Source organism: Macaca mulatta, chromosome 13 (assembly GCF_049350105.2).
Source record: "Macaca mulatta isolate MMU2019108-1 chromosome 13, T2T-MMU8v2.0, whole genome shotgun sequence".
Lineage (NCBI taxonomy): Eukaryota > Metazoa > Chordata > Mammalia > Primates > Cercopithecidae > Macaca > Macaca mulatta.
Window position 1 is genome coordinate 24,362,714 of NC_133418.1, and position 12,943 is coordinate 24,375,656.

The following is a 12,943-nucleotide window of genomic DNA, read 5'->3' on the forward strand; positions in this document are numbered from 1 at the left end:
ATAAAGTCATTCTTGCAGCTGTGCAAATTTTTATCTTCAAAAAAGCACAGCCAACTTCCTGAAGACTTGTACACAGGCTGGTCACACCCTTTGCCAGAGTCAGCACCAGTCAAGACACAGCATGGACATGAGAGTCCCTGCTCAGCTCCTAGGGCTCCTGCTGCTCTGGCTCCCAAATAAGTAGGGAGAACACTAGGAATTTACTCAGCTGGTGTGGTCACTACTGCCTGGCTATTCAGAAAAGTCCTCTCATAACATGGTTAATAGTGTTAATAGTTTTATATTTTCCATCACAGGTGCCATATGTGACATCCAGATGACCCAGTCTCCATCCTCGCTGTCTTCATCTCTAGGTGAGAGTCACCATCACATGACAGGCAAGTCAGGCAGGGCATTAGCCATGTTTTAACCTGATACTAAGAGAAGCCAGAAAAAACACCCAATTTGCAAACCTGGGTCCCATTGCAGTTACGTGGCAGTGGATCCAGGACAGATTTTATTCTCATCTTCAGCAGCCTGCAGCCTGAAGTTGCTGCAACTTCTTATTATTGATCAGTATAAAAGTTACCCTCTTAGAGTGTTACAAACCCTATAAGCTCCCCAAGGAAGCAGATATGTGAGGCTGGGCTGCCCCAACTGCTTTTCCTGGTGCCTCCATCTGCTGAGAGTGTTTCTCAGACACAGCCACACTCTGAAGGTCGCTGAGCAGTTTTCATAGAAGGGGTAAGGGAGGTGTCTCTACACCTTAGTTTCTTTTATCCTCCTCAGCCGCAGCAGCAGACATGGCAATGCCTCTCCTAATTTCATAAAAGAGTCATTACATATGAGGACTCTGGGTTACAGCATTGGTCCAGGTTCATGCAACAAAAGAGAAGCTATTGTAGGTAACCCAAATAGAAAGTTTTTCCTAATATGGGAAATCCATGTCTAAATTACATCTTTTCAAAGACCAGAGGATATAATGGTTTAGGAAACCAGAAAGGCAAAAGAAGTGCTATGAAATCTACTTCAAGAAGCAATGGTGGCCAGGCATGGTGGCTCAGACCAGTAATCCCAGCACTATAAAATACATATATACATACACACACACTATATATATACACACACACACACATATACACACACACACTATATATACATACACTATATGTATATTGTATATATATAGTGGTATATATATGTATTTTTAATATATACACACACTATATATTTATATATTATATATAAATTATATATTAATTATATATAATTAATATATATAAATTACATATATTTATAGTGTGTGTGTGTTTGTATACATATAGATATATACATATCACACATGCATTTAAAAAGGCCAAAAATAGCCATTGGAATCTTGCATAAGAATAACAAGCCGGGCTGGGCACAGTGGCTCACTCCTGTAATCCTAGAAATTTGGGAGGCCGAGGTGGGCAGATCACCTGAGGTCAGGAGTTTGAGACTAGCCTGACCAACATGGAGAAACCCCTTCTCTACTAAAAATACAGAATTAATCAGGCATGGCGGTGCATGCCTGTAATCCCAGCTACTCAGGAAGCTGAGGCAGGAGAATTGTTTGAACCCAGGTGGTGGATGTTGCATTGAGCCAAGATTGCACCATTGCACTACAGCCTGCGGAACAGCACCAGACTCTACCTCAAAAAAAAAAAAAAAAAAAAAGGAATAACAGATCAGGCATGGTGACTCATGCCTGTAATCCCAGCACTTTGGGAGGCAAGCATATCGCTTCAGGTCAGGAGTTAGACCACCCTGGGCAACATGGTGAAACCTTGATTCTACTAAAAAAATACAAAAAATTAGCCAGGCAGGCATGATGGCACATTCCCGTAGTCCCAGCTGCTCAGGAGGCTGAGGCAAGAGAATCACTTGAACCCAGGGGGTGTAGGTTGCAATGAGCCAAGATCATAGCACTGAACTCCAGACTGGGCAACCTAAGACTATCTCAAAACAAAACAAAACAAAACAAAACAAAAAAGGAACAAAATGGAAGGAATAACACCAGGCAATATCAAACCCTGCTACAAATAACACTAATTAAAGTATTTTGATTTGGTGAAGGGTGTGGACTTTAACCCTGTGCAATGGGTTAGATAATCCAAATACAGATCTGCACATATGCAGTCACCCAATTTACAATAAAAGTGTTACCACGGGCCAGGCACAGTGGCTCATACCTGTAATCCCAGCACTTTGGGAGGCTGAGGTGGGCAGATCACGAGATCAGGAGTTAGAGACCAGCCTGACAAACATGGCAAAACCCCATCTCTACTAAAAGTACAAAAATTAGCAAGGCATGGTGGCACATGCCCATAATCCCAGCTACTGAGGAGGTTGAGGCAGGGGAATCACTTGATTACACAACTTGCAGTGAGCCCAGATCGTACCACTGCACTCCAGCCTGGGTGACAGAGACTCTGTCTCAAAAAAAAAAAAGGAGTTACCATAGACCATTCCTACTGAAAGAGAAAAATATCTTGGTCAGGTAATTTAAAACAAGAGACATGTACTTTCTCACAGTTCTGAAGGCTGGGAAGTCCAAGGTAAAGGCATTGGCAATCTTTTCATCCCATGAGGTTCCAAGATGGTGGCTTGTGGCTGCGTCCTCACATGGTGGAGGTGGAAGGGCAAAAGAGACAAACTCTGTGTGAAGCTACTTTTATTGCGTGTTCATCCCATTCACAGGGGTGGGACCATCATGAATAATCAGCTCCCAAAAGCCCCACTTTCTAATATTGTGGCATGGGGTAAACAGGAATCTTGGATGAGACACAGACGTTCAGACCAAAGCAGTAATCAGTAGAGAAATATATAATAAGTAACGGTATTGGATCAATAAGATATCTATATTACATAAAAATGAATCTTGACCTTTACATTTCACCTCTATATTATATAAATATCAACTCTAAATGAATCATAAACTAGAATATAAAGGCAAAGTCATAAAGCTTTTAGTAAAGAGCATAAAAACATATATAAAAAACAGGTGCAGAAAGAAATTTCTTAAAGAGGACACACAAAGCACCAGGCACAAAGACAAAGATTCATAAATTAGGTTTTATTTGTATGAATTACCTTTTATAGGGTTTTAAGCAAATAAATTAAAAATATTATTTGAGGAATACATATAGAAGAAATTAACTACAGAGAGGAAAATCAAATTATAAAGAATAAGAGATTCAGAATTCTGATTAACTGGGGGGAGATAGGCATATGGCATCATGGAAACCTCATTCAGAGATACCCTTTTAGAGGAACCTGTTGGATGGTAGGTGTTGTGACAGTCATCTTGAAGGATATAACTGGCATCAGTCACCCTTGTGGCCCAAACAACTCATATCCCTCTTACAGGTTAAATGCTCTAATTCTCACCCCATCAAGCCTAAGTATTATTCCATAATAGTGTCAGGGCAAAGTTCAAAATATCATCATCAAAATGATGTCCTGGGGAACTGATGTCAGCAAGATAGGAGAGTAAGTGTTGCCAGGCTTCACCCCTCACAAAACCCAGCAATTCGACAGTTATCCAAGAAGGCCAATATCCTGGGAGGGCTGAACAGTTCAATTCCAAACATGCAGCAACAGGATAGAGTAAAAAGCTAAGAATAAGCACATGCAAAGGATGGCTGGAAGCTGATGGCACACCTGGGAGCCCTGATACCTCTAGGAACAAAGAAAGGGGAAGCAATTGCTATCAGCCAGTGGTGGTGCCACTGTGGGCCCCATAGCCTGTGCTGTGGGAGGATCCCGCAGCCTTTGCCGCTGATCACCTCAGCAGCCACCCGGGCAATCCCCCACCATTCAATTTTCCAAGTGGAGGCCTTTGAAGGTTTCTTGTCCAGGATCATAGCAGCCTGCTCCACAGGGGCCACTGGTGCTTTTGCCTGGGTAGTAACCTGCAGCCATAGTCGCGCACACCCCAGAGAGGGAGATGCTCCTAACTGGGAGCCCCAGTTAGGAGCCATTGTTGTGTCTCCTGTGACAGGGCTACCTCCCAGCCCCTTGGCACCAACCTTACCCTCTGCGCTGCCCCAGACCCAGGCCTCAGGGTCTCACCCCGCACTGGCAACTCAGACACTAAGCCACTTCTATGTGCACTAGCCCATGCCTAGCCCCAGACCCACTGTCACTGCAAGGGTACCCTCCAGACCTCGTCACTGTGGCTGCTCTGGAAATTGCCAAAGACATCAAATAAATTGAGACGTGGTTATGGGCACACCTCAGAGATATTGCTGGTCTCGTTTCCAATCACTACAATAACATGAATATCATCATAAAGGGAGTGACAGGCATTTATGGTTTTCCAGTGTGTATAAAAGTTATGTTGACACTATCTTGTAGTCCACGAAAAGTACAATATTATTATGCCTAAAAAATGCACATACCTTAGTTTTTTTAAAACGCTGCTGAACAATACTGACATAGAGACAGGAAGTAACCACTACCGCTTGAAAAATGGCACCAAGAGACTTGCCTGGGGTAGATTTGCCACAAACCTTCAATTAGTAAAAATCACAGTATCTATACAGCACAATAAAGCAAAACACAATGAAAGGAGATATGGCTGTATCTGGAAAAAGGATGAGAGCTTTGGGTAAGGACAGTGTTAGGTTTTGAAGGGAAGGAATGGGTTAAAGAAAGACAGCGAGAGAGTTGGCGGCTCTACAGCAAAGCAGGTTTTATGTCCAGCACAAGACTGTGGAGGTGGGGGACTAGCTTAATACCCACTGCCGCTTACAGGCTGGGGTACTTACAGGTATGGGTGGGAGGGGTCTGGGCAGTACGAGTTGTTACCCGACAGGACGTTAATAAGATAATCCTGTGGTCAGGCGGTTATGCCAAGGATGTTCTTTGGCCCTTTGCCCAGCTGGGTGTGACAAGAATGTTTCTTGGGCAAACTGTCCAGCAGAAGATGAGAGGGATGTCCCTGTAGTCAGGTGGTTAGGCAGGATGCCTCTCACAGTCCCAACCCCCGTGGAATGTCTCACTTTGACCGAGGTCTACAAAATGGCGGGTGGCTAAGAAAATTGTGCACTTTGGACTAACAGATAGGAAAAGTCTATGGCCTTTTGCCTGGGACTGCTTTTTTTCATCCTAGCTTCATCAACAGGAATTTTAGAAGTCTAATTTTACCAACTGAAATGGCATCAACAACTGGAAGCTTGTTGCCCAAGGGGATTGACTTGAGCTGGGATGGAGAGTAGGACAAGATCCTTCAGTGTTTTCAGCTAATGGTGCTGAACTCTGCAGGAAATGCCCAGAAAAAGCCCAGAGATTTGCAAGTCCGAGGTGATGACCCTGGTTGGGGGGAGTGGTACACCAGTTAAAACTTGATAATGGATTAGGAAACCATGCAGTCATAGAATTATAGAGATCAACCCTGCACGCATTCTTAGAATGAGCAGATGTGACGTAGCAATTGCATATTTGAGTGAAGAGACCCAAGTGGACCCAGTGAATAAAAATGAAGGAGGTGTCTTTTATGTTCACGCTTCAAGCCACACACATACACATTGGCAGAAAGTAGATGATTGAGCTCAAGGAGTTTGAGCAACACAAATGCCCAAGTTACTGGTGATTACTAAACTATGCCGACACAGGTACGGCTAAAACTTAAAAGGAAACAAAGTAGAAATATCAATGGCCAAACAGCTAGTAAGGTGTAGATTCTGCAGCATAAGTCCAGGCAAGCTATTAGAAGGAAATTCAACACTCTCAGAAAAATAAAACAGAATCCAGAATTATGTATTAGTTGAGACATGTATAAAAATATATTATCTACAATGCTCATTTTTCCATAAAAATTCCTGCAAAGAAAGTGAAAGTCATAAACCATATTGAGATAAATCAGTCAGTGGAAGCTGACTCTGACTGTTCCTAAATACTGGATTTTGCTAAGAGTTTCAAGTGGTTGTCACATAAATGCTTCAAAGAATATTTAGAACTATGATCAAGGACTGAAAAAGGAAAATATAGAGACAATGACTCAAAGAATGGGATCTCTCAATAGAGAAAGGGAAACTATGGAAAAGGACCAAATAAGAATTCTAGTTGAAAAATATAAAAACAGTATGGAAAATTCACTGGATAGGGCAACAGGAGTTCAAGTTGGCAGAAGCATCAATGAAACTGAAGATAGTTTAGTAGAAATTATCAAATCTGAAAAAGAAAGAAAAAAAATTAAAGAAAAATAATCATGACCTTAGAGGTTTATCAGTCAATGTGAAGAACCCCAGCAAATGTGCAATGAGTCAGAAAGGAGAAGACAGAGAGAAAGTGGCCAAAAATATTTGGAGGGATGACAAAAGCTTTCAAGAAGCAATGAAACACATTCATCTATAGAGGAAAAAATTGAAAGAACTTATTTCTGACAAACACAATGATACACATAACTATACATATTATAATTAAAATGCTGAACCAATGACAAGGAGAAAATCTCAAGTGTATCAAACATAAAACGACTCTCTACATACAGAAATACAGTGATAAAGCCATCAGATAACTTTTCATCATGCCCAAAGGAGGCTAGAAAACAGTGGAATGACATATTTAAATGCTGGGAAAAAAAAAAAAAACAAAACCAAGGATTCAGTATCCACTGAAAGTATGCATTCAAAATGAAGATAAAGGAAAAACATTTCTCGATAAACAAAAATGAAGAGAAATGATTACTTAAAGACATACTCTTTAGAAATTCTCTAGGAAATTTTTCAGATTCACAAAAAATGATAGCAGACAGTAACTTGAATCCGTAGGGAGGAAGGAAGGTCTCAAAAGTATTAAGGGAACAACAACAACAAAAAAGAGCTAGACCAGACAAACGTGTTTACTTCCATTCGTATGAGGTTTCATGTAGAGAAATCCAATCTATCTGGACAGGCTTCAGAATGCCAGTTTCCTTCATTGGAATCGGGGAACGGCTGTTTCCTGAAAGGTAGGTACATGAGGGGAGAATCTGGAGATTCTGAAGTATTTTACAGTTCAATCTGGGTGGAGAATATACGTAAAACTTTATTCATTGGTATTATTTAACATTTCTATCCTTTATTTTGTGTGTGTTTTATTTCAATTTTTACAAAATTGAAAGGGCCAAATCTGAACTCTTTTAAACAAAAATGAACAAAAACATAAGAATTAGTAAATATTTGTGGAAACTCGGTCTTATTAACAAGAAACATAAAATGTGCCTGAGAAAGTGCTATGAAACATAAAATCTGTTAGGGAAGACAGAAGGAAATACTTCAATTTCTCCCACATGGGCAGCATAGATTTTACGCCTATTGGTTTCCCTCTGAAGAGAGAGATATTTTGAACAGAGAAGTCATTTTGTTCACAAGAGAGGCTCCCACCCTCCCCTTGGCTCTTTCCACCCCACTGCACCCACCAGGTGATTTGCATATTGTGCCCTAGGGAGGACCTTCCCTTAGGAGTCTGAGATAAAAGCTCAGCTCTAAGCTTGTCTTGACTGATCAGGACTCCTCAGTTCACCATGAGGCTCCCTGCTCAGCTCCTGGGGCTGCTATTGCTCTGCGTCCCCGGTAAGCGCAGAAGGGAGATGAGGGAGGAGAATGGGGTGTAAAGGTGAGCTCTGGGGTTCCCACTGCCTCCTATGAGCAGTGAGCTGTGGGGGCCTCACTACACTCCTATGTGTTTTCCTTTCATGTATTGCACGTGCACATCTTGTCCTCCAGGATGGGGCTTGTGATGTTCAGATCTGTGAGAATGAGGAAGATACAAGAAGAAGCAAGGATCTGTGCTCTGGGGAAGACTGACACAGAAAGAGGGGGTGGTGTGGGGTCTTCTGAAGACCACTTTGAGCCATGGATTCCTAGAGTTTCATTTTGAAATGCTATATTCTTGAAATATGAACAAATAAATATATGGCCTGAAACAAACAACAAATCAAAATTTATGAAAATGATGCATAAAGTATCTACATAACCTTGCTCTCTTTGTATTTATTTCAGGATCCAGTGGGGATGTTGTGATGACTCAGTCTCCACTCTCCCTGCCCATCACCCCTGGACAGCCGGCCTCCATCTCCTGCAGGTCTAGTCAAAGCCTTGTACACAGTGATGGGAAAACCTACTTGAATTGGTTACAGCAGAAGCCAGGCCAACCTCCAAGGCGCCTAATTTATCAGGTTTCTAACCGGGACTCTGGGGTCCCAGACAGATTCAGCGGCAGTGGGGCAGGGACAGATTTCACACTGAAAATCAGCAGAGTGGAGGCTGAGGATGTTGGAGTTTATTACTGCATGCAAGGTACACACCTTCCTCCCACAGTGGTACAGCCCTAAACAAAAACCTCCCTATGGGGTGGCCCAGCTGCCCACATGTGGTGCTTGACTGGGGAGCAGCTCAACAGCGTCTCAGAATCTGTGTAAGACGAAGATGCTGGAGAACCAGGGGACAATTCACAGCTGAGGACTCTGGACTTTGAGAGCCCAGCCACACCGCAGGCACCACTCCTTTATGCCCTGGCAGTTGCCACAACCTTGACTGTCATAAGCAGCAGGAGAATGAGGGTCCAGGTGCCCTGGGAGTAAACAAGCAAGATGGAAGGGAGACGAGAATGAAAGCTCACCCTAATGCTCCCTGCCTTGTGTACATTTGCCAATTAAATGTAATCAGCAGAGCAGACAGACCATTGACACAGATTGTGACTATCCATGTTGGATGCATCTTCGGGTTTAGCAGTTGAGGACATTTGATAATATTTAATATTGGTATTTTGCCAGTTTTCTAACTTTCTGCTTCCCCTATTGTCCCACTCCCAAAAGGCAGTAGAGACAACAATCTATACTAGTTACCGTAAGGGGAAGCTGGCTGAGGATAGTCAGTAAAAACCTTGATTTTGGAGTATCAAATAGATTTTTGTAAATTCATGGAAGATACAAGATCCTAATGCTAAAACTGTTTAATTAGCCTTAGTTACCTTTTAATGATAGAAAAAATGAGTCCATGAAATTCCAAAAGTTGTTTTCAAAAAAAAAAAGAATATACTGGAAAATGTAGAGTATGTAATTTTTCCCAAAGAAAACTGGAAAAGTACAGAATGATGTGAACATTTTTACTTCAAAATGTTAAGAATTTGACTGGGAACACTGCAGGGATGAAAGCATGAAGGAAACATAGGAGAGGTCAGCTTCAGTTGAACTGCCCTTGGCCTTTGGTAGGTAGGGATGTGGATGGTGGTGGAGTTGGCAGTTCATGATGTGGACCCAGGAGGCCTGATATGTTTCTTGTGAAGAATCGCAGAGTTGAAGGCACCACTACCTGGCTTCCTGGGTGGAGCCTGCATCACTTCGAATTTCCTGGGAAAATAGTGCTTTGGGAAACGTTTTAGATCTGTAACCACCAAAGGCTTACTGAAATCGCTGTGGAAAGAGACCTGAGGTCATGTTGCTCATATCTTGTCAACCCAACACAGCCAAACAGAGCATCTGAAACTCATTCTGCCCCTAGAGACTGCTGGTTGGGTCTGGAGATGTCACAAGCACTGACATGCTGAGCAGAAGGCCCAGCAGGGTCTACACCAGCAGGGGGCGGGCAGTGCGGGTGGAGACCAGTGTCCATGACTCAGACATGTGTTCGGGATGCTCTGTGCAGCCTTGGGGATTGGGGGAGCACATTGTATCTGTGGGAGTTTTATGTCCTTCTAACCCAGCACCTCCATCCCTGGCTGCTGACTCAGACCTCAACACGTGTCCCATGGAAAGCATGGGGCACATATAGAGGCTGCCCTGTGCAACCCCCAAGGCTCAGCTGGATTCTCCTTTCCCAGGAGAGCTCCTCTGCCTGTGCCAAGTCAGAGCTTGTGTCTGTAGGCAAACTTGGCGGCTATGGCAGGAGGACAAAAAGTCAGGTGTGTCAACTCAACAATGAAAGGTTCTTTTTAGTATGGAATTTCAGAACATCCATTCCTCATTCCTTCCACTACTTTCTTACGTCATTAAAGTCTAACTTTGTTATTGCGTTATTTTAAATGGTTTGTACTTTTTGCAGTGGTTATTTTGACCTTTCCACTTTTATCTACTTCACTGTACCTGAGAATGAAGATTCTTTCCATTGTTTTAACACAAGTAAATTTTAGAAGTGACTACGTTGGTACTATTTGGTCAAAAAAAGGAAAATATTTTCAAACAATAAATGGAATGTATTATTTTCACTGTATCTGGTCAGTACTTGGACATAAAGCTGATTCCCACATTCTTATAATAGTGATATTAAAAAACACACTTTCCACAGAGTCAGTTTAAAATAGTGCTCTATGGATATCTGTGAATTAGTAATGAGCCTGTCATTTGCCTGCTGTGGCATGGTATGACTAAAGTAAAACAATGTTACAATCAACCGGATAAAGTAATCCAGATTTAAAGAAGTGTGTTATATTAGACATGATTTTCTGTTAAAGATAATGGATTCCATGACAAGTATAATTAAATCTGCAGCTTTAACCGGACAGACCACACAGACAGTAAAAATTAGGTTTATAGCAAGTGGTATATAAGACCAAATTTGTGACAAGTCTCCAGAGTATATTTTCACACATACCAACAAGTAAGGACACACATACAATCAAAATTTTATTCATTTCTTCATCACAGGCACCAGTTTGCAGCCTGGAGATGCTACCTGTTCTCCTGTGAGCGGAACAATCACCAGCACCCTGCACAGCCTGAGGACCTCAAACACAGCCTCCCTAGGATGCTCAGCCTCTCAGTGCAGCACCAGTAACTGCAGCGCCCAGAGATGGAGGCCACAGCAGTTGGGCTGGAGAAGATGGTGAAGACGGCTGGAGAACCTTTGAGGAGGAGGCCATGAGTCCTCACTTACAGGCATGGGCTCCACTTCTGTGTGAACAGGGCCAGGGCCCCCAGGAAGCCTCCCAGAGCCTCTCCCTTCCTCCCAACTTAGGGTGCTCTCCCCACATATTCTCCAGGGAGTGGCTGCCATGTCCTCTCTGGAGCAGCCATGAAGTTCCCTGCTGTCCTCATGGCTTCAGGGATGCTACTTCACGTCACTGGGAGGGGGGATCCTAGTGGGTCGTGATCTCACCTGCTGCCTCTGATGACCTTCGGGGCACTTTCTCCTCCCTTTGTCAAATGACCCCACTCTCACCAACCCTCTGTAGGATGGAAAGTTATCTGCACTGCATGATTTTTGCTTTTGAGCAAGTCAAACCTCACAGGGGTCTCAAACATATACAGCCCATATTAATATTACATATGATTTTTATTTCCACTATTCCTATCTTCCAATTTTCTCTGCACACTTACACACCCTGCCCATCCACTTTCTCTTGTGAAGTGGCTAATGTGGGTTTTCATTCCCAGGCTAACGTGATTTCTTTGCTGCAATACTATACATGTGCTCATCACATGCCCACATTTTTAAGAATAAAATATTTTGAGCATAATTTGCTCTTCTTGTACTTGTATGTCAGGGTGGCAACTCAGTGGATTGGTCTGAAAATTTATTTGCTAAAATGCATGAATGTTTCTAGAAATTCAGGGTTATAAATTCGATGTCTTCTTGCATCCCAGAAATTTTGATACGTGTTTTCTTTCACCTCAAATTGCTTTGAAATGTCCATCTCTTGGTTTCATCTTTGTCCCTGCCTTTATTTAATAGTATGTTACATAGTTTAAAAATATTTAGATTTTTTTCTGATAGCTTTCTGTCATTGATTCCTAGTAAATTTCCCTTGCCTTCTGAAACTTTATTTTGTGTGATTTAAATCGATTTAATGTCTTTGAAATATCCTGTGACCCTAAGCATGATCTGTCCAATGTTTTAAAATAGCTATGGAGTCTGCTGTAGTGGTGGAGTGTTCTCTCAGTGTCAATCCTGCCCACATGGTTGAGAGCTTTGGCAAGTCATCTGCATCTGCATTGGCACAAGAGACAGTGTTTGCTACATTGCAGGCTGGACCTGCTGCAGAGCCCTTTTCTGCCCTGGGTCTCACTAAAGGCTGGGAAGACTTCCATGTCACCGAGATGGTGGGCCTGACCAGTGTTCCATGGTGTAGAATCCGTTGCCTCCAGATTCCAAAAAGACCACTGTGAGCTTGCTTCGTTTTTTTAAATAAAGACACTCATGAAGCAAAATGGAATGGAAGACATATGCCTACCAGGAACTCTGATTCTCTCCATGTTTATGGAGCACATATTACAGTAACCTTATTGATATGGGTAAATTATTTAATGCCATTTGTTGGCAGCTATAGAGCTGAGTACCCAGAAATACGAGCTGCAGTGCAATACCAGCTGGAGAAGTCAGCCTCCCAACCATAGCCACAATATGACCAGGCAGACACAAAGAGTTCTCAGGGAATTTTCTGATAATTTTCCTTGTGTCGAGGCAGTTTCTGGTCTGGCTTTCTAACGAGGAAGGGGTAAAAGTGGACACTGTGATGTACTGACTTCTACTGCACCAACTCTTACCGGGTCCTTCGGTCAATAATTCAGTAGGAGACACAAGTCAAATTCCCGATAGGTATATTAACCCTGTTCCAAGTTCTGGTGCAAAGTTTTTATTTTATTTTTTTTTTAAGGATTTGCTTATTCCATTAAGCATTTTAATGTCTTGAATATGATTGTGCAAATCATACCTCTCAGTCTCTCTGCAAATATTAGTATTGGGACAAATGTAATAACACATTTCTCATGATGTCATGTTTTCTCTACCAGTTCTGAATAAGCTGAGCTGGATGTAATGACAAATACTGTAAGCTAGTTTGAACTCAAGACCAATTACTTTGACTGAAATTTAATACCTTAGCATCAACCTGGAAACAAAAGATGTTGATCAACTTTAAGGGTCTATTCAGCAGTATCATAAACTTGCACGTATTTGCTACAATATTCCACAGGATCAATAGATTTTCCGTTTTAATGTGCTTAATACAGATACTT

At 42.2% G+C, this 12,943-nt stretch overlaps 1 gene segment (V, D, J or C); it reads left to right on the plus strand.

The window, feature by feature from the left end:
• Positions 1–7,460: 7,460 nt before the first annotated feature.
• LOC144333710 (immunoglobulin kappa variable 2-30-like) lies at positions 7,461–8,983 on the plus strand. The segment is given in 2 exon segments: positions 7,461–7,562; positions 7,992–8,983. Coding segments are annotated over 2 exon segments (381 nt in total).
• Positions 8,984–12,943: the final 3,960 nt, after the last annotated feature.